Source organism: Lepidochelys kempii, chromosome 6, assembly GCF_965140265.1.
Source record: "Lepidochelys kempii isolate rLepKem1 chromosome 6, rLepKem1.hap2, whole genome shotgun sequence".
In the NCBI taxonomy this organism is placed as follows: Eukaryota; Metazoa; Chordata; order Testudines; family Cheloniidae; genus Lepidochelys; species Lepidochelys kempii.
The window spans coordinates 15,755,277-15,777,400 of NC_133261.1; the positions used below are offsets into that span (position 1 = coordinate 15,755,277).

The 22,124-nt window shown below is 50.9% G+C and overlaps 1 protein-coding gene across 1 annotated transcript; it reads left to right on the forward strand.

The window, feature by feature from the left end:
- The first annotated feature begins 8,833 nt into the window (after positions 1–8,833).
- LOC140913237 (zona pellucida sperm-binding protein 1-like) lies at positions 8,834–19,520 on the forward strand. Its single transcript, XM_073349268.1, has 12 exons — positions 8,834–9,038; positions 10,731–10,852; positions 11,022–11,454; positions 12,642–12,815; positions 13,638–13,822; positions 13,909–14,006; positions 16,702–16,829; positions 16,923–17,112; positions 17,201–17,351; positions 17,563–17,647; positions 18,683–18,808; positions 19,381–19,520. Exons 1-12 carry the CDS (start codon positions 8,852–8,854, stop codon positions 19,518–19,520), a joined length of 2,019 nt encoding a protein of 672 aa, XP_073205369.1. The 5' UTR covers positions 8,834–8,851.
- Positions 19,521–22,124: the final 2,604 nt, after the last annotated feature.

Below are 22,124 nucleotides of genomic sequence, written 5' to 3' on the forward strand. Positions count from 1 at the left end.
ACAGGGACTGTCACGCTAACGTGGTGTAACTGTTCTAACCCCTCTACTACCATCTTCTAGGGTAGCCTACTGTGGGACCGGATCCTGCAAACACTTAATGTGCAGGTGGTAATGACTTCACGCATGCATGGAGTTAAGCACGTGCTGAGGGCTGGCCAAGCAACACAAACGGTTCATTAAATGTCAATGTTCATCCTGCAGTAGGCAAAACCAATGCCTCAAAACTCTTCATGGAAAAAGCAGAAAGGCATGTGTATCCAAGAAATGCATGGGCACTCGCCTGAGATCTAGGAGACATGGGTTTGAGTCCCTGCTCTGCCTGACTGGGTGCACGTGTGTACTCCTGCATCCCAAAATGGAGTGTTGCAAGGTCAGAGTCTTGGACTGTAAGAAGATGGCAGCAGGGATCATGCTTTTTGTTACTCTCCGCAAAAAGCATTGTGTGATGGCTTGGCACAATAATGAATGGAAGCCTGGTGGTTTATAGGCACAAGGCAATGAATTTGCCATTTGCTAAAATTTCAAAGTAGCATAAAGATCGTGCTGTAGTTGTAAAGGCCTTTGCTTCTGTGCTTAAATCATGTACTTGGAGACTAACCATGAGAATTATTGCTGAAAGCTGGGCACTTATCTCCTAGAAGCAACAGAGAAGGAGAAAGACTTGGGTGTATTGCTTGATCACAGGATGACTCTGAGATTTCACTCTGATGCAGCTGGGAACAAGGCTAACCCAGTCATGGGATACTCGGGTGAGGTATTTCCAGTGGAGACCGGGAAGTGCTAGTACCATTATACAAGGCACTGGTGAGACCTCATCTGGAATACTGTGTGCAATTCTGGTCTCCCATGTGTAAGATGAATTCAAACTGGACCGGATATGGAGAAGGGCTACTCGTATATCCAGAGAAATGGATAACCTTGTTAGGATATAGATATTCAGGCCTGTCTGCAAAGGCCTGTACTTTAAGAATTTAGGTGTATTTGCTAGGGGGCTTATTCCTTCGCCCACTTACTTCCCTGGTCCTTCTCGCATGAACAGAGAGCAATAATACCCGAAGTCCAAAGGTGCAAACAATTCGATGTTTATTAGGGTGAACTTCCAGCAAGCATGATTCCAGTTTCCTCCCTTAGTATCCTCCTTTCCCAGGTCTGACACCACAGAGCCTTACACCTGTGTCCCTGTTCCCATTCCTACCCTTAGCCAAACATGATTCCAACTTCCTTACTCCCATTCCCTGTTCCCATTTCCCCCTTTAGCAAAACATGATTCCAATTTTCTTACCCCCATTCCCTGCTCCCATTTCCCACACCCCCATGCCCACCCACACCCACACCCAGTCACTTCCTCATTGACTACAGATTATATAGTAAAACTTGAGTTCTGCTTAGCTATACCTTAACCAATCATTTTCCTGAAATTTAACTAACCAATCCTAACATATTGTAACATGATTATGTAACCAATTATATCCCACCACCTTAATTAGTTTACACCCAGCAAAATTAATTATACAGCAGACAGGAACAATCACAGAACCAGACAGAGATTATACAGACAAACAATAGCAAAGTGGGAACTACAATGACAAGACAACACAGAAGTGAGGAAAGGAGTACTTGTGGCACCTTAGAGACTAACCAATTTATTTGAGCATAAGCTTTCGTGAGCTACAGCTCACTTCATCGGATGCATACCGTGGAAACTGCAGCAGACTTCATATATACACAGAGAATATGAAACAATACCTCCTCCCACCCCACTGTCCTGCTGGTAATAGTTTATCTAAAGTGACCATCAGGTGGGCCATTTCCAGCACAAATCCAGGTTTTCTCACCCTCCACCCCCCCCCCCCCCCACAAATTCACTCTCCTGCTGGTGATAGCCCATCCAAAGTGACAACTCTTTACACAATGTGCATGACAATCAAGTTGGGCTATTTCCTGCACAAATCCAGGTTTTCTCACATCCCCCCCACCCCCATACACACACAAACTCACTCTCCTGCTGGTAATAGCTCATCCAAACTGACCACTCTCCAAGTTTAAATCCAAGTTAAACCAGAACATCTTGGGGGCGGGGTAGGAAAAAACAAGAGGACACAGGCTACCTTGCATAATGACTTAGCCACTCCCAGTCTCTATTTAAGCCTAAATTAATAGTATCCAATTTGCAAATGAATTCTAATTCAGCAGTTTCTCGCTGGAGTCTGGATTTGAAGTTTTTTTGTTTTAAGATAGCGACCTTCATGTCTGTGATTGCGTGACCAGAGAGATTGAAGTGTTCTCCGACTGGTTTATGAATGTTATAATTCTTGACATCTGATTTGTGTCCATTTATTCTTTTACGTAGAGACTGTCCAGTTTGACCAATGTACATGGCAGAGGGGCATTGCTGGCAAATGATGGCATATATCACATTGGTGGATGTGCAGGTGAACGAGCCTCTGATAGTGTGGCTGATGTTATTAGGCCCTGTGATGGTGTCCCCTGAATAGATATGTGGACACAGTTGGCAACGGGCTTTGTTGCCAGGATAAGTTCCTGGGTTAGTGGTTCTGTTGTGTGGTATGTGGTTGTTGGTGAGTATTTGCTATTACCAGCAGGACAGTGGGGTGGGAGGAGGTATTGTTTCATATTCTCTGTGTATATATGAAGTCTGCTGCAGTTTCCACGGTATGCATCCGATGAAGTGAGCTGTAGCTCACGAAAGCTTATGCTCAAATAAATTGGTTAGTCTCTAAGGTGCCACAAGTACTCCTTTTCTTTTTGCGAATACAGACTAACACGGCTGTTACTCTGAAACCTGACAGAAGTGAGGATTTCACATCCCAGCTATTGATAAGTGAGTTCTTGCCAGACAGGATGCTATCAAACTAAGTTTCCTTTTACATTTGCTAGGCACTTCCCTTTCTCTGGAGGTGATAGGAATACAATCCTGTCCTGATAGTGCCTAACAGCCCAATAGCACCTTATTTCAATGTGACTAGTTTGGAATGTGAGGATGTGACTGTTCGCTTCCCAGCTTATGGCTGCCTCTGCTGCTTAGCCAAAGGCCTAAGCCTAAGCACAGGGCCCAAACTGTCACAGTAAGAGAAGGCCCTTACACTCGCAGACAGTGGTTTTGATTCTTTCTTTTATACCTCTGGAACTAGCCAAGTGATAAGAATGTTGGGGACACTGGGGCATGGCCACTAGGTAACTCGAGGGGATGGAAGACCACGAGTGTCGATAAAGCCCCCTCGTACTAGGCCCAGGTGTCCTTGGCCCCCCTCCTGCCTGGAGGCACTTGCAGCAGCTCTGCGTACTAGGCCCAAGTGTCCTTGGCCCCCCCGCCTGGAGATCATGCAGAGTCCACCATCTCAAGAGACCACGCAGTCCCAGATTCACAGACGAGCTCCAGCTTGGTCCGAACAGGAGGTACTGGATCTCATTGCGTGTTAGGGAGACGAATCTCTTCTGGCACAACTATTTTCCAAAAAAAAGAACGCAAATACGTACATTAAACTCTCCACTGCCATGACGGAAAGAGGCTACTCCAGGGACACAGAACAGTGTCGTACAAAAAATCAAGGAGCTGCAAGCTGAATTCTGTTGTCCGGCCGCATGTGATGGCTTACTCACACCAAAGTGGCAGGCACTTCAGTATGAGAGGCAAAATGAGACCTTGTACAGAAAGAACACGTGCTGTGTATTATGAATTGCCGGTTTCACTGAGAAACAGCGTCCCCTTTGTTCTCTAAACTGTATCTTTTAAAATACTACTCTCCCTTTTTCTTCTCCTGCAGCAGGCGCAAATGTTTCAATGCAGCCCCTAGTTCCTTCCTACAGCTGTTCAAACAGACCAGAGTTCCTGAAGATGCGAGCGTCATGCACCTTTCCAGGTCATCCCACATTGATGTCGGTGAAACGTTCCTTGTGATCCACCAGTGCTTGCAGCACCATGGAAAAGTACCCCTTGCGGTTTATGTACTGGCTGCCCTGATGTTCCAGGGCGAAGATGGGGATATGTGTTCCGTCTATTGCCCGCCGCACTTAGGGAATCCCAGCGCATTAAAGCCATCCACAATGGTCTGCACGTTTCCCAAAGTCACTCGCCTTGATAGCAGCTGGTCATTGATTGCATTGGCTACTTGCAGCACAGCAGCCCCCACAGTAGATTTCCCCACTCCAAACTGATTCCCGACTGACCGGTACCTGTCGGGCATTGCAAGCTTCCACAGGGCTGTGGCCACTTGCTTCTCAACTGTGAGGGCTGCTCTCATTTTGGTGTCTTTCCGCTTCAGGGCAGGGGACAGCAAGTCACAAAGTTCCATGAAAGTGGCCTTACGCATATGAAAGTTTCGCAGCCACTGGGAATCATCCCATACCTGCAACATTATGCGGTCCCACCAGTCTGTGCTTGTTTCCTGGGCCCAGAATCGGCGTTCCACCGCATGAACCTGCCCCATTAGCACCATGATCTCCCAATCGCCACATGCCGTGCCATCTGTGTCCGTGTCCTCATCAGTATAGTAATCGTGCTGTCATCACTTCCTTGCCCAGTCTTGCAGGTACTGCACATACTGCTGGATTATGCATGAGGTATTTACAATGGTCAAAATGCAGCAGAGATCTGATCGGGCTCCATGGCTATGGCGCTTGCATGGGTAATCCTGGAAAAGGGGTGCGAAACGTAGGAGAGCAGAGTGGCAGCGGAAGCTGTGCTGTTTGGGTCACGGTAGCCAAACAAAGACTGACAATGGTTGTCTTCTGTGGCTTTCACAGAGGTGGGAGCCCAGGACAGACAACATGGAGAAGCTTGCAAGCGTGGCAATAGCGAGAGAGCAGAGTTGGCGGCAGAAGCTGTGTTGCTCGATTCACAATGGCCGAGCAGAGTTGAGTTGGAGAGGTGGATTCATCGTAGCAGGAGAGCAGCAGTGCACCGTCTGCTGAAAGCAGTATGGCGTCTGCATGCCAAAAAGGGGCGAAACGATTGTCTGCCGTAGCTTTCTAGTGACACACACCCAGAAACACCCGCCAGAATGTTTTTGCCCCATCATGCTTAACTGGGAGCTTAACAGAGAATTCCAATGGGCAGCAGGGACTGTGGGAACTGTGGGATAGCTACCCACAGTACACCGCTCTGACATTTGATGCCAGCCTTGGTACTGTGGACACAATCTGCCAAATTCACCCGCTTTAGTAGGGACACAGAAGACCGAACGTATAAAATAGCTTCCGAAAATTCGAATAGAATAATTTTGAAATAATTTTGTACTGTAAACGTACTGAGGGGTAGCAGTGCCATGAGAAAAAGACAGACGGAGCCTAGGAAAACCACCAGGCAAGAGAAGCTCAAGAGGCCTAAGCCTATTGAGGTGTCCTTGCAGCGCATCCTCAGGTTTCACACAGCTCAGGCTGAGGCCTGCCTCGGTCTGTGGAGCTCCATACTTGGCCAGGTTAGGTTTCTTCAAGGCCTGGTATGAGGCCTCCCTAATTTATGACTAGTTTCACCCCTAACTTGCACTCTGCACCGGCCACTAGGGCTAACCCCCTTAATCTTATTTTAAAAGAGCTGTAAAATCATTAACAATCATGGGCCTCAGTTCCACACCTCATCAGAACAATGGCACCTCCATCAGCCCCTGGCACCACGCCAGAGCCCTGTTCCAACACTGACTCAGACAGAACGCAGTGACTCCTAGTGAATTAACACCACTGTTTTCTGGACCTCCAGGGTTTTGCCCACAGATCCCCCTACTCAGCACTGAGGAGGCCTGATCCTTCCAAAGGTATGACATGTAATGTTAGGTCTCAGCAGCTGTCCCTTATGGGGTTGGTGATGGGATAAAGTACCAGGGTGACTAGGGGCCAGGACTACACCTGTACGGAGATGACGATGTCACCCGCATGAGGGGAGCTTGGGGATCTGTTGCTCTCTAGGGGCTGGTTCACATGGATGTTAATGAGTGTGCTACAGCCACTCCCTAGAGATGGTTAGTCCTTTTCGTTCAGAATCGCCTGGTTTTTGCTCTGAAGATCATGGAGTTTAAATCTCAGTGTGGGCCCAAGCAGGAGCAGTTAAAATTGCAAGCCAGAGATTGACATACAGGGCAAGGGGGTGCAGAGCAGTGGGACAGAAGACCAGACTAGCAGCATGTGTGTAGGTCAGAGTTAAGAGTACAAGCAGAGCTGTGGGGGAGGCGTGTTTGGCAGCTGTTAGCATCAGGCTCAGGGGCCCGTTCTCCATTCCCCAGTCACAGGAGCAGTTTCTCTACACACCTTGCCTGCCCTGCCGCAAAGATAAAGCATCTTTGAGTGAGTTTTACATTCCTCCCCCGATGCCCCCCCGCCCCAGTGTTCACAACACAACAGGGAAGTAGGGAAGAAGCAGAGACGGAGTTACCAACTCTCATCATGTTATTGTGAGTGATGCAATACTTTGTGCTTTTCTTAAAGCTCCAGCTCCTGGAGTCAGGTGAACATACAAGAACATCAGCTTTCCTTTTAAAAAAAGGGTTTGAGCCTCATCTTTTTGTTTTATGTTTGTATGACACCTGGCCCAATGGGGTCCTGCTCCATGACTGGAGCTCTTAAGCACTGCAGGAATACAAATACATAATAACTGTAGAGACAGAGAAGCTTCAAAGCATGACCTCCGCAGATTCAAAAGCCAGAAAAGCATTTTAAAATAGCCACAAATTTGTTATTTTTAAAATCTCATGATTTTTAAGGGAAGCTCAGGAGTTTGGGGGGACTCATGATTTTTGAGCGCTCAGGGTTGGCAATATTCTCAGCAGTGAGAAGGGCAGAAAGAGCGAGGGAGATGAGACGGGGAGCCCCAACCCCAAAGAGCCAAAAATCAAGAGATTGCTGCAAAAATCATGAGATTTTTCACACAAAAAATACACTTGAGCGGTTTTTTTCATAGGTTCATGGATTTTCAGGCCAGAAGGGACCCTTAGATCAACCAATCTGTCCTCCAGCAGATCACAGACCAGAGAATGTCACCCTGTTACCTCTGCATGGAGCCCGATAACTTGTGTCTAAGTAAAGCGTCTTCCAGACAGGCCGCCTGTGGGCTGGTCTACACTAGAAAGTTAGGTTGACCCAGGTGTGTCCCTCAGGGCTGTGAAAAATTCACCCTCCTGAGAGACGTTAATCCAACCTCTCTCCCAGGGTAGATGCCATGAGCTCACTGGAAGAACTCTGCCATCGTCCTACCTCTCGGAGCGGTGGATTTACGACAGCGTTGCTGCAGTATGTTTCAGCACTACAGGGCAGCACTGCAGCTGTGTAGACATAGCCTGATTGAGACTCCATCACTTCCAGTGGTCGTCTGTTCCAAGGGTTAGTCACCCTTCAAAATGTGTGCCTTACGTCTACCTTAGATTTGGCCATGGACGGTGGGTGAACCACAGGCTTGGGGAGGCTAGCCCCTGGCCCGGCCCGGCCCACCCTTCAGCCTGAGGCCCCACCCCAAAGCCCAGAATCCCTCCCTTCCACGGCTACCAGCCCCCCCTTCCAATCCCGGGTTGCCCAAGCACCACCAGCCCCAAAGCGCCAGGGCACACACACCCACCCAGAGCACCAGACAGGCTGCCCCATCAGCCCCGCAGCACTGGGTGGGTGGGCTGCTCCCCAGCACCAGACCACTGGGTGGGCGTCGGGCAGCCCTCCTTTTCCCCCCAGCCCTGGAGAACTGGGTGGTGCGGCCCCAGCCACCCCAAGTCCTAGCCGCCCTAGCCCCAGCCCCAGCCCAGCAGGCTTCCCGGAAGAGGAGCAGGCTGCTTGCCTGGGCTGGGGCCAACTACCAGCAGCAGAAGGAGGGGGCCTTGGGCAGAGCATGGGCAGGGCCACGCGGGGCTCTTTGCGGAGGTACAGCCTCCCCAGGCTATTGTACGCATCGTCCATGGATTTGGCTGGCTCCAACTTCCAACCGCTGGATCTTGTTCTACCCTTCTCCACTCGATTAAAGAGCCCTTTAATAGCCAGTCTTTTCGCCCTATGAATGTACTTGGGCACTGTACTTGAGCTACTTCTTGATCTCCTTTTCGATAACCTAAACTGACTGAGCACTGAGAATCTCTTGCTAGCCGGCACTTCTTCCAGCCGGCAAATTGCATTTGTGACTCTTCTCTGTATCCACTCCAGTTTTTCAATTACCTAATCCCACAGAACAAGAAAGAAAAAGGCCTCATTCAATACCATGGCCACCTACACACTGATTCGACCTTGTGCCTGCCCGCCCGCTTCGAATCATAGAATATCAGGCTTGGAAGGGACCTCAAGAGGTCATCTAGTCCAACCCCCTGCTCAGAGCAGGACCAATCCCCAACTAAATCATCCGATCCCAGAAGGATACACTGACTAGACCCCTCGATTCCAGGCAACTTGGCCTTCTGATTTTTGGGGCACTTGGGGTGTGCTTGAGCCCTGTTTTTAAGCTTTTCTCTGCAACTGTGCGGGCAAGAAACTTATTTTTCTTTTGAATGCACACTGAGGTTCTCAGCTAGTTCCTTGTTTCCAGGAGATGGGGCTTGAAATAAAACATCAGTTACCATGGGACTTGCAATAAAATCCTGAGAGCTGGCAACACTGAAAAGGTAGCGTAACAGGAGGCTTCAATGGGAGGGGGGTCTTAGGGCTGAAGGGTTCGATGGTTATGTTTCCCTTTCACCCTGAGCTTTGCACTTTTCACCCGGCCCCTCCCCACCACCAGGCAGCTCCCCAGGTGCTGCCTCTCTGCTCATCTGATTCACACCCCGCCCCCTCCCCACCACTCACTCACCCTACAAAGCCCCGCTCCCACAGCCTCTCCCCTTATGAGAAGTGGCTGCTAGACAGGGCTTCTTTCTTAGCATCTTCAGCCATGGGGCTGGCCTGTAGGTATTTTGTGGGCTTAGTGCTGCTCTGGTCCCTAAGGATAGCCCTTGGGCAGGGGGACTTCCACAGGATCAGTTTCTCTGTCTTGCAACATGAGTATGACTGTGGAGACTATGGGATGCAGCTGCTGGTCTTTCCCAGCCAGGGCCGCACCATCCGCTTCAAAGTTGTGGGTAAGTAGCTGCCTGGCTGCTTCATGAGAAAGCTAAGAAGCCTCCTGCTCGTCTGCCCTCTTAGACATGCAGGAGGGTTTTATGGGTCTCTTGTGGAAACCTCTTACTTCTACAGTATGTAATGAGAGCTTTAGGAAGGGAACAAGAAGCTCCTACTCTAGTGCTTTTTGGTGGCCTGGCTGTTGCCCTCAAATCTTGAGTACCCTGGTCTCCTGAAGTGAGAGTCTGTGGCTTCTGTCCCCTGGAGAAAAGACTGGAGATAGCCCTAACCGTTGAATCCAGGTAGCAAAGTCTTTCCTCACAACAGCCTGCTGACCGTGACCCACAAAATAGCAGAGGGTAAAGAGGGAACCCTGCTGGGGGGAGACTGTAAAAGGACATACCAAAATGTGGCTAGGTATCCCAAGCTCTGGTGTAACTCGGCCCTTTGAGCTCCAGACGCCTGGATCCTGCGCCCTCTGTGGGTGATCACCTCCCTGTTGTCATGCCCAAGCATGGGATGGCCTGGCCTGGCCTGGCTCGGCCACTCTCAGCCCTCCTTGTTAGGGGGCTTATTCCTTCACCCACTTACTTCCCTGGTCCTTCTCGCATGAACAGAGAGCAACAATACCCGAAGTCCAAAGATGCAAACAATTCAAAGTTTATTGGGGGGAACTTCCAGCAAGCATGATTGCAGTTTCCTTCCTTAGTGTCCGCCTTCCCAGCTCTGACACCACAGAGCCTTACACCTGTGTCCCTGTTCCCATTCCTGCCCATAGCCAAACATGATTCCAATTTCCGCACCCCTGTTCCCATCCCCTCCCACCCACGCCCACTCACTTCCTTATTGACTACAGATTATATAGTCAAACTTGAGTTCTGCTTAGCTATACCTTAACCAATCATTTTCCTGAAATGTAACTAACCAATCCTAACATATTGGTACATGATTATGTGCCCGATTATATCCCACCACCTTAATGAGTTTACACCCAGCAAAATTAATTATACAGCAGACAGAAACAATCACAGAACCAGACAGAGATTATACAGACAGACAAACAATAGGAAAGTGGGAACTATAAATGACAAAACAATACAGAAGTGAGGATTTCACATCCCAGCTATTGATGAGTGAGTGCTTGCCAGACAGGATGCTATCAAACTAAGTTTCCTTTTACATTTTCTAGGCACTTCCCTTTCTCTGGAGGTGATAGGAATACAATCCTGTCCTGATAGTGCCTAACAGCCCAATAGCACCTTATTTCAATGTGATTAGTTTGGAATGTGAGGATGTGACCGTTCACTTCCCAGCTTATGGCTGCCTCTGTTGCTTAGCCAAAGGCCTTAGCCTAAGAACAGGGCCTCAGACTGTCACAGTAAGAGAAGGCCCTTACACCAGCAGACAGTGATTTTGATTCTTTCTCTTATACCTCTAGAACTAGCCAAGTGATAAGAATACACCTAAATACTGAGAGTATAGGCCTTTACAGACAGGCCTGAACATCTATATCCTAACACTCCTGGCTCTAGGTCAGACTTGGTAAATGACGGCCGTCCTGTATCTTTGGAGCTGCTTCCCACCATGCTAAACTCCACTAAACTGAAGGATGTGACAAACCACAGTCGCTGTTCCAAACATGGCTACTTGGCTAAGCTTCATCAAGGGCTTTAACTCTTCCTTACCCACGACCTGTATGACTCTCTCCACAGATGAGTTTGGGACACCCTTCGAAGTTACCAACTGCTCCATTTGTCTCCATTGGGTCACATCTGGCGAGCAAGGAGCGATGATCTTCTCAGCTGGCTACAATGGCTGTCATGTGCAGAAGAAGGTGAGGGGGGTTGGCACACCTCACCCCAGTGTACCTGAGCAACAACAGAAGCTGGAGATGGGTCCATACCTGCAGTCACAGCAGCCTGTGCAGCTGGGGGGCGCTGCGCTTAGCGCCTACAGAGTCTGTTAGGCCACAATATGGACTGATTGGTGTCTCTTCATTGCAGGATGGGCGTAACCACCTGCAAGTCCGAGTGGAGGAACTGCTGAGCGCCAGGGCCGTCGCTGCCACCTATGATGTGAACATGACCTGCCCCAAGCCCACTGAACGTGACTTAACCCCAGAGGAGACCATGCGCTACGTGCCCCAGCCGCAGCCGGGCCTGGTGCGCCCGGTGCCCCAGCCGCAGCCGGGCCTGGTGCGCCCGGTGCCCCAGCCGCAGCCGGGCCTGGTGCGCCCGGTGCCCCAGCCGCAGCCGGGCCTGGTGCGCCCGGTGCCCCAGCCGCAGCCGGGCCTGGTGCGCCCGGTGCCCCAGCCGCAGCCGGGCCTGGTGCGCCCGGTGCCCCAGCCGCAGCCGGGCCTGGTGCGCCCGGTGCCCCAGCCGCAGCCGGGCCTGGTGCGCCCGGTGCCCCTATTATATCCTCCACCAAGCAACATAGGTGTGTGGGGGTGTCTGTGACCTCTAACTGGTTTGAGTGCATGTGGGTCCCCTCTAATGGAAGGTTTCATGCTCCACTCCTGACTCCTGTGGTGGCCTTCAGAGGAGCTGAACCTTGTCTCTTGCTTGTGGCTGCCATGTTAGAGCTGGTGTTGACAGTGTTGTAAGCCATAATCAAAAATGAGATTCGTTTAGAAATCATGCTCTTCCCCCACCCGCCCCCAGTTTATTTGAAGGGGAAGGGGTGGGTATTTGCCTTCTGGTTTTTCAAAGTTTAGGGGGAAGGCACTTGCTTCCAAAGTCTGAGCTTCTTTGGCTCAAAATCCAGTCACACATGCACCAATGTGTCCTTGCCATTGGCTGCTCAGAGGGGCTTCCCCTGTTCCTCCAGTATCCCAGGGTTTGGGATCTGATGTTGTATCCCTTCATATCTCACCCCCACATCTGCTTGCAATCTGTCTCCTTCACACACACACAACCCAAGTGTCTCTCACAGGCTCTTCTCAGCTCTTAGTCCCTCACTCTCCTAGAGTCCTGTCTAGCCCTCCCCCTAAACCAGAGTGGCATCCACTTTGCCTGTAGGTACAGCTTCAGTCTCATGAAAGAAATTCGCAGCCATGTTTATGAGGGACACTTTCCTCTGATCGGCTATGGGGAAATGGTGGCCAACCTGCTAGCTTCTGCCCCATCGTCCGTAAAGAGAGATGGTGACTTCAATAAAGGAAAAATTCATAGAGCAGGCGTCTGCTCACTATTTCATGAGATGGCTAGAGAAACCCACCTCAGAACTGCTAAGTGATAAATTACAGTTGACCACACTGCTGGCTGTGTTGAGGGGGCTGTAGGGTGCAGGTGGGGGCTCTCCTCTGACACAGCAGCAGATCAGGAGCCTGAATTTCCAAGTGACATGTTAAGCCTGCTATCAGAGAAGGGCAACATGCTACATCTGGAGGACAGGGGTGGGGATCTGAGCACAATGCTGTCTGAGGTGGTATGTGGTTTGAGGTTATGGTTGTGGGGGGCAGGGTGAGCTGGGATGGAGGACCACTGTGGGAGCTCTTGCAGCCCTTTGGGGAAGGGGAGGAGGGTTGGACTGGTGTTGAGGTCAGCCACTTGTCCAGAGGTCACTACAGATCTTAAAAAGTCTCTGGGGAAGGGTCTCTCGTGATCTCTTTAGAGGCTCTCTAGCTCTCCTTAATCCACACCCTGCTGTTCTAGGGGCACATCTCACAGAGGAGCAGTGCCGTGTGGTGGCTGGGAAGATGCCCTGTGCGGATGCCCCAGGCCAAGCTGCTTGCTTCCAGGCTGGCTGCTGTTATGATGAGACTGACCTCACCACTCCCTGCTACTTTGGCAACACAGGTGGGAGACCTGCCCTCATGTCAGTTTATGGAGCCTTTTGTCATCTCTGTCCTGGGAAGCTTGGTGACACACCGTACGTCTCAGATGAGTTTGGTCACCACCTACTAGCATGGTGAACTAGACTTGGATGCAATGTCTTTGTAACTCTCACCCTAGGCTGCAGCTGGCATCAGTTGTGTACAAAGGGGTTCCTTCCTACATCACGGTCTCTCCTCAGTTGCCTAATGCCTGGCAGATCTTGAGAGCCAACACCAAATGTGTGGTGGCAGAGGAAGACCCCTCAGACGGTACAGGCTGGTGCTCCATCATCAGATCGATGGATAACTCTGCCGGCTTGTGTCTCGTTCCTGCACAACATGAGCTGCAATCATGCTGTCTCAGACAAACCCACTTACCCCCATGGGGCTTCATTTGATAGATTCCAAAGCCAGAAGGGACCATTGTGATCATTAGTCTGTCTGATTTCCTGTATAACACAAGCTATAGGATTTCCCTGAAATAATTCCTCCAGCAGATCTCTTGGCAGACATCCAGTCTTGCCTTGTCAGTGATGGAGAATCCACCATGACCCTGGACAAACCATTCCAAGAGTTAACTACCCTCGCTCTCAGATCTACACCTTATTTAAATACTTAGACTGTAATCAAGTCACCCCTTAACCTTCTCTCTGTCTAAAGAGACAGAATTTGGTCACTACAAGGCCTGTTTTCTAATATTTCTCATGGCTCTTCTCCAATCTATCATCCTGAGTGTGGCATGGAACTCTTGCCCAATTCCTCTACCAGGAACATCTATACTTAATCCTGCTCCTTTGTGTTGCAGTCACTGTTCAGTGCCTCCTGGATGGTCACTTTGTTCTGGTGGTCTCCAGGGACATGTCTGATCACCCCATCATCCTGGAGAGTGTCCGACTAGCCTATGCCCAGGCAGGGTGTGACCCCATCAGGATGACTGAGGCTTTTGTGATCTTCCGCTTCCCCCTCATGCAGTGCGGCACCACAGTCCAGGTGAGGGGACACCCACGGGAAGCCAGGGTGAGTGCTCTGCTCAGGGGTTTGGGGGACTAACCTGCCCCATGTCGCCACTCTTCCAGGTGATCCATGACAAACTGATCTATGAGAACCAGCTGATCTCTGGCATCGACATCCGGACTGGGCCGGACGGCTCCATCACCCGGGACAGCACCTTCATGTAAGTTGGCCTGCTCTGTTGACTAGCAAGGAAGTGATGGTGAGCAGTCTTCAGCCCTTCCACAGTGGAAGCGTGAGGCCAGATCCTTTCCCCTGGCAAAGATCTGATCCATCAATTTTCCAGCAGCCTCTCCTGACCACCAAAGGACTTAGGGGATGTTCTACAGGTATGGATTCCCTGCAGTCACAGACATCCCCTTTTCTGAGTGGGGGAATGCACCTGATCCCTAATGGGGCATGGGGCAAAATCTTGCTTTGTGAAGGGAAGGACACTCTGTGCAGCTGACTGTCCAAGAGTCAGGGTTTTACGTTGTCTGATCAAATGCCAACATTGGTCAGCCTCACCTCAGTCCCTGGAAAAATCCTGCAGCAGGTTGTCAAGGAATCCATTCTGAAGCACTCGGAGGAGAGGAAGGTGATCAGGACCAGCCAAAATGGATTCACCAAGGGCAAGTCGTGCCTGACCAACCTGATTGCTTTTTATGATGAGAACTGGCTCTGCGCATGTGGGGAAAGCGGTGGACATGATATACCTTGACTCTAACAAAGTTTGTTACAGTCTCCCACAGTGTTCTTGACAGCAAGTTAAAGAAGTAGGGGCTGGATGAATGAATTAAAGGTGGCTCGAAAGCTGGCTAGATCATCAAGGTCAACGGGTAGCAATCAACAGCTCTGTCTAGTTGGCAGCTGGTATCAAGCGGCATGCCCCAGGCGTCTGTCCTGGGGTTGGTTTTGTTCATTATCATTAATGATCTGGATGATGGGATGGCTTGCTGAGGGTGTAAGTTAATGGATAACACTAAGTTGGGGGGAGAGATCTAGAAAAATTGGGCTAAAAGAAATCTGAGCTTCAATAAGGACGAGTGCAGAGTCCTGCACTTAGGAGGGAAGAATCCCATTCACTGGTACAGGCTGGGGACCGACTGGCTAAGCAGCAGTTCTACAGACAAGGACCTGGGGATTACAGTGTACGAGCAGCTGGCTACGAATGAATAGTGGGCCCTTCTTGCCAAGAAAGCTACTGGTATATTGGGGTGCATTAGTAGGAGCATTGCCAGCAGATGGAGGGAAGTGATTCCCCTCTCACCAGCAGTGGCGAAGCCCATCCGGAGTACTGTGTCCAGTTTTGGGCCCTCACCAACAGAAAGGATGTGGAAAAATTTGGAGATTGCCCAGCAGAGGGCAACAAAAATGATTAGGGGGCTGGGGCACATAATTTATGAGGAGAGGCTGAGGGACCTGGGCTTATTTAGTCTGCAGAAGAGACAAGTGAGGGGGGATTTGATAGCAGCCTTCAACTACCTGAAGGGGTTCCAAGGAGGATGGAGCTTGGCTGTTCTCGGTGATGGCAGATGACCGAACAAGGAGCAATGGTCTCAAGCTGCAGTGGTGGAGGTCTAGGATGGCTATTGGGGACGGGACTATCCCTCTAGGAGGGTGGTGAAGCACTGGAATGGGTTACCTAGGGAAGTGGCAGAATCTCCATCCTTAGAGGTTCTGAATACCTGGCTTGACCAAGCCCTGGCTGGGATGATTTAGTTGGGGTTGGTCCCGCTTTGAGCAGCAGGTTGGACTAGCTGACCACCTGAGGGCTCTTCCAATCCTAATCTTATGATTGTAAATGCCACTTGCTGTGCGATCTCCAATGACAAGTAGGCACAGCCAGCCTGACCCGAGAAGGGCTCCATGGGGCCACCCTGAGGGACTAATAACTCCCTACAGGGTTGGTAGAAAGAAAGCTTGATGTAGGGACTGTTGCCCCCTTACTAACATTCAGTGAGGTGTACTGGTTGGCTAGCTCCCAGTACTAAAAGGGGAAGGATCTATGGGAAATCAGGACCCTGAGAGTGACAGTCCCCAGGAACAATGGGGAGAGGCCAATGCTCCAGGTCAGCCTGACAGGGTGGGCAGGCTAATCAGAGTCAGGAGGCCAGGGAGGTCCTGTCCTCCGTGTGAGCTGGATTTGCCTGGGTCACAGAGTCAGGTCATGTGTTTCCTTTAACCTTTCCCATGTTTCCTTCTTTCTAAAATAGTTGATTAGATAACTTCCATACAAGGTAAAGCAAATGCAATGCTCATGGGTCAGAAGTGCCCAGTGCAGAGAGAGTACCCCGGAGTGGGGACACCCTAGCCCCAGTCCTAGGTGACCACAGCAGGGTTGGGGGTCGAGCCCCCTCTCCCCCCCCTCCCCCCAAGAATCCTGGGCCTAGCCTTGTTGGGGTTACGAGGACTCTGCCAGACAGGAGAGTGGAGGGGAGCCCTGAAGGGCAGGGAGGCCACTGGATAAAGGAAGTGGGAGCGAGGACTCGGATCCTTTCGCTAGCCCACTTCACCGGGGTAGTGCAGAAGCCAGGAAAGTTCCCCACAAGAGCAGGACTATTCCCCTGCTTACATTGAGAATGCTGCCAAAAGAGATGTGAGGACAAGTAAGCAGGTGCTTCTAGCCTGTCTGAGAAGGCCCCCATGTGGCCGTGCTCAGACACTCCTGCTGAGTCCCTGAGTTGGAGGGAAGAACATCTGAGTTGCTAAAAGGGTTGATCCACTAGCATCCTTGGATGTTTCCCATCCAAGTACTGATAGGGCCTGATCCTGCTTGTCTCGAGCACTAATAAGGTCACTGCCAGACACCACGTGGCCTCAAGCTGAAGTCACAGAGCATCAGCCCCTGTCTCCTCCCTCTGCTCTCTCCTGTGCAGCCTCCATGCTCGCTGCATCTACAATGCCAGTGACTTTCTGCCAGTCCAGGTCGAGGTCTTCTTGCCCCCCACACCTGCTCCAGTCACCCAGGCAGGACCCCTCCGGCTTGAGCTGCGCATCGCCACAGGTAGGTGACCCCTCACTCCAGCACGGAGATCCCATCCCCCTGAAGGACCACAGGTGTCTCAGCTCTGCTCTCCTCCTACCCTCTCCCCCACAGACCCGAGCTACAGATCCTATCTCTCAGAGAGAGACTACCCTGTGGTGAAGGTGCTCAGGGACCCTGTCTACATGGAGGTTCGCATCCTGCACAGAACAGACCCGTCCCTGGTTCTGGTTCTGCACCAGTGCTGGGCCACCCCAAGCGCTAACCCCCTGCAGCAGCCGCAGTGGCCCATCCTGGTGGACGGGTGAGTGGCTGGGATGGAGGGGGAGCATGGCTTGGGGAGGAGGAAGGCGGTTTCCTTGGTCCACCCTTCTCTCATGTCTTGCTCCCAGGTGCCCGTTCCTGGGAGACAACTACAGAACCCAGCTTGTGCCCGTGGGCCCTGCCTCATCTGAGCTGCCCTTCCCGACTCACCACCAGCGCTTCGTCCTCTCCACTTTTGCCTTTGTGGACTCCGCCTCCCAGGTGGCACTTGAGGGAGAGGTGAGAAGGGGCCCACATATAAAGCGGGTGAGGAGGGGGAAGTCGGAGTGCAGGGGCAGGAGCTCCTATTTTAGTCAGGTCCTGACCTCCTCAGTCTCTGCTGAGGCGCTGCACATGCAGAACCAAACCGATAGCTGTGGATCTACTTCCTGCCTCCTACCAGCACTGGCCAGTCACTCACTAACTCCATTCTCACTTGTGTGGATTTTAGGTGTACATTTACTGTAGCGCCTCAGCTTGCTACCCCTCCCGGCTGGAGCCCTGCAGGACCCTGTGCCCATCAGGAGCTGCTACAAGTAAGTCGGAGTGGTCTGAAATCCATGTGGGTTTCTACAAGCTCCCATCCCAAATACCAGAGGACTCATAGTGAACAGAGATCTGCCTGTCCTGCTATATCAGAGGTGGGCAAACTACCACCCACAGGACCATCCTGCCCAGCCCCTGAGTTCCCGGCCGGGGAGGCAAGCCCCCAGCCCCTCCTGTGCTGTCCCTCTCCCTCGCAGCCTCAGCACGCCTCCAGCACTCTGCTCCGGTAGGAGCTGTGAGCTCCCACTGCTCTGAGCAGCATCATAAGGGGGTTGGGATTGGAGAAGGGGCAGAGGGTGTCAGGGGGCAGTCGGGACAGGGGCTGGTTGGATTGGGCAGAGGTTCGGGGGGGCAGTCAGGGGGCATTGGATAGTCATTGGAGTCCAGCAGGGGCTGTCAGGGAGCGGGGGGTTGGATAGGGGTGTGGTCCCATTGGGCAGTTAGGGGCAGGGGTCCTGGGAGGGGGCAGTCAGGAGACAAGGAGTTGGGGGGCAGAGGGGGTTTCTGAGGTGGGCAGTCGGGGGGCAGGAATTGGGAGGGAGCCAGGCTCTTTGGGGAGGCACAGCCTTCCCTACCTGGCCCTCCATATAGTTTTACAGTGCTAATGTGGCCCTCAGGCCAAAAAGTTTGCCCAGCCCTGTGCTATACACTGACTGCAAGGCGTTCAGCCCAGCTCGTTATGTACCTCTACCATGTCCTGTAGCGCTAGCTAGGGTATGATGGGCTAAGACGAAGAGGTAAATGGCCTAATCTCCTACAACTGCCCTATGTAGGAGACAATACTAGAAATTGCCTCTGGAGAGTGGAGTGTCTGCTGCTCCTGATGAAATGGCCTTTCTTCCCAACTTCTCCCACACTTCAAATAAGCAATTCAGGAAGATCTAATACCTGGTACCACAACCTGTCAGGAGGCCTGTAAGGACTCATGGTTGAGTCCATGGTGACGCTGCATTTCATCACGATGGGCCCTCTGGTTGTGAGTGCGCTGGACAGACAGCTCCCTAACTCTCCATTCCATCTGCCAGGAGGCCGCCGGTTCCTGGATATCAACAATGGGACAGGAGAGCCCCAGGACCTGGTGAGTTCTCCTGGCCCTGTGATCTTCCAGGAGAGCCCTGAGCCGTGGAGAGAGCACGTCTATGAGAACAAGGGTGAGGTTTCTGTTAAACCCTAGTAGGACAACTGGCATCTTGCACAGTAACCTGGAATACAGCAAGCCAATGCTGTCTAGGGGGTTCTAATATAAATGTTCATGGGGGGAGGGGGGCTACATGCAGAAGTCACTCCTTGATGATCCATATGTAAGCTAATGCTGGCTGACACCATACCTGTGAGTGCTTCCTATGAGTGGGCCAATGTTGGGTTATATCCTTATCCTATGGACATTCATAGGATGTCTCAAAAACCAGCAAACTTGGGGGAAGCGGGGGGGACACTATGGCACCTCAATGGTGACTTGTATGCCCTGAGCCTCTGTGGCACTCAATGCACTGGGGCTAGCATTGCCTCTGCCCTCTATTGGATGGCTATCAATGGGATGGTGGTGCTGGCTCACAGTCTAAAAAGTGAGTTGACAATTCAAGTATCTTTCTGATGAAGGCTGGCCTAAGCGGTAGGGGGAGCACCACTGGGGCAGGGAAGTCTAGGTGTCATCTCCACACTTTAGACCCTACAGAAATCTGGATTGTCTTAACCTCTCCTCCTCCTCCTCCTCCTCCTTCAGACCCTGTCTCCAGACTAGACCTGACCCTGGTGCTTCTGGCCATGCTTTCATTGGTGGCTGTGGCTTCTCTCGTTACTGTGACACTACTCCATAGGAGAAGCAGCTGGATGACAAGGTCCCAAATCTTCCATGGCAGATGACTGTAAAATAAGGGAGAGGAGCAGAAATAAAATCTCTGGAGTGCACTAATGTCTTGTGGTAGCGTGTGTCCCTCTGGGGGAGGGAACAGCAGTTGTTGAGGCCAGGGGTCTGCTACTAGCCTTGTAGCTCTTCCCCATTCAGCAGCAGAACAGACCTCTCTGCAGGGATAGACACCAGAATAGGATGTGGCATAGAGGACAGGAAGAAGACTGCAAGCTAGCACTAGACAAGGTAAATCAAATGGCTTTCTCTCACTCCTGGGGTCCTATCTAGGGGGAGGGGAAGCCACTCAGCCGAACTAGAGACATTTTGATTAACTTTACTGTGAATAGCTGGATTCTAACTCCCCTGGGCACGCAATAAGAACTACTGGCGCTTGCCAGTCTCACATGAAGTCCATGTGAGCCAGCTGGGGGACACGCCTAAGTCTGGTAACTAGAAACCCTTGTGTCTTCTGTGGGGGCTGTGGCAGGAGGTGGAGAAGATTTCCCCATTGTGTTAGTGACTGGGAAACCTGATGCTTCAAGACCTTAAGCATCCTCCCTGACAGCTGGGATCTGCCCCATAACTGGTATCTCCTGCTTCTTGACCCTTAAGCTATATCTCTGGGGCACTCCAAAGCATGGCTGTAGTGCGCACACACAGACCCAAGTGAGCTAGCTTTCATCAAGCTAGTTGAAATAACGGTAGTGGAAGCATGGCCTATACAAGACTAGCTGGGACTCTGGGTCGTACTCCAGTGGGTAGCCTGTGCTGCTGTTGCTCTACTGCTTGATCTGGCTAGGCCAAAGCTACCTCGGCTACATCTACGCACTCACCTCTGTCTACACGGCAATCTACCCTTCTCCATTTGCATTAGTTTCCTTCCATCTCACCTGGGGAAACTACAGCCCTCCAGCTCCTCTCCAAATCCCCTTCCAACAGCTAAAATCCTCTCCCACTGCTCCTACCACATCAACACCCTCCACCTACTGTAGAACCCACAGGGACTGTCACGCTAACGTGGTGTAACTGTTCTAACCCCTCTACTACCATCTTCTAGGGTAGCCTACTGTGGGACCGGATCCTGCAAACACTTAATGTGCAGGTGGTAATGACTTCACGCATGCATGGAGTTAAGCACGTGCTGAGGGCTGGCCAAGCAACACAAACGGTTCATTAAATGTCAATGTTCATCCTGCAGTAGGCAAAACCAATGCCTCAAAACTCTTCATGGAAAAAGCAGAAAGGCATGTGTATCCAAGAAATGCATGGGCACTCGCCTGAGATCTAGGAGACATGGGTTTGAGTCCCTGCTCTGCCTGACTGGGTGCACGTGTGTACTCCTGCATCCCAAAATGGAGTGTTGCAAGGTCAGAGTCTTGGACTGTAAGAAGATGGCAGCAGGGATCATGCTTTTTGTTACTCTCCGCAAAAAGCATTGTGTGATGGCTTGGCACAATAATGAATGGAAGCCTGGTGGTTTATAGGCACAAGGCAATGAATTTGCCATTTGCTAAAATTTCAAAGTAGCATAAAGATCGTGCTGTAGTTGTAAAGGCCTTTGCTTCTGTGCTTAAATCATGTACTTGGAGACTAACCATGAGAATTATTGCTGAAAGCTGGGCACTTATCTCCTAGAAGCAACAGAGAAGGAGAAAGACTTGGGTGTATTGCTTGATCACAGGATGACTCTGAGATTTCACTCTGATGCAGCTGGGAACAAGGCTAACCCAGTCATGGGATACTCGGGTGAGGTATTTCCAGTGGAGACCGGGAAGTGCTAGTACCATTATACAAGGCACTGGTGAGACCTCATCTGGAATACTGTGTGCAATTCTGGTCTCCCATGTGTAAGATGAATTCAAACTGGACCGGATATGGAGAAGGGCTACTCGTATATCCAGAGAAATGGATAACCTTGTTAGGATATAGATATTCAGGCCTGTCTGCAAAGGCCTGTACTTTAAGAATTTAGGTGTATTTGCTAGGGGGCTTATTCCTTCGCCCACTTACTTCCCTGGTCCTTCTCGCATGAACAGAGAGCAATAATACCCGAAGTCCAAAGGTGCAAACAATTCGATGTTTATTAGGGTGAACTTCCAGCAAGCATGATTCCAGTTTCCTCCCTTAGTATCCTCCTTTCCCAGGTCTGACACCACAGAGCCTTACACCTGTGTCCCTGTTCCCATTCCTACCCTTAGCCAAACATGATTCCAACTTCCTTACTCCCATTCCCTGTTCCCATTTCCCCCTTTAGCAAAACATGATTCCAATTTTCTTACCCCCATTCCCTGCTCCCATTTCCCACACCCCCATGCCCACCCACACCCACACCCAGTCACTTCCTCATTGACTACAGATTATATAGTAAAACTTGAGTTCTGCTTAGCTATACCTTAACCAATCATTTTCCTGAAATTTAACTAACCAATCCTAACATATTGTAACATGATTATGTAACCAATTATATCCCACCACCTTAATTAGTTTACACCCAGCAAAATTAATTATACAGCAGACAGGAACAATCACAGAACCAGACAGAGATTATACAGACAAACAATAGCAAAGTGGGAACTACAATGACAAGACAACACAGAAGTGAGGAAAGGAGTACTTGT

Bases quoted from the DNA above. Each gene is read 5' to 3' on its own strand.
- LOC140913237 (XM_073349268.1), top strand. From the start codon at position 8,852: ATGGGGCTGGCCTGTAGGTATTTTGTGGGCTTAGTGCTGCTCTGGTCC. The intron at 11,455-12,641 runs GTGTGTGGGGGT...GAGGCTCTCTAG, and splicing joins TCCTCCACCAAGCAACATAG to CTCTCCTTAATCCACACCCT. The intron at 17,352-17,562 runs GTGAGAAGGGGC...TGTGGATTTTAG, and splicing joins AGGTGGCACTTGAGGGAGAG to GTGTACATTTACTGTAGCGC.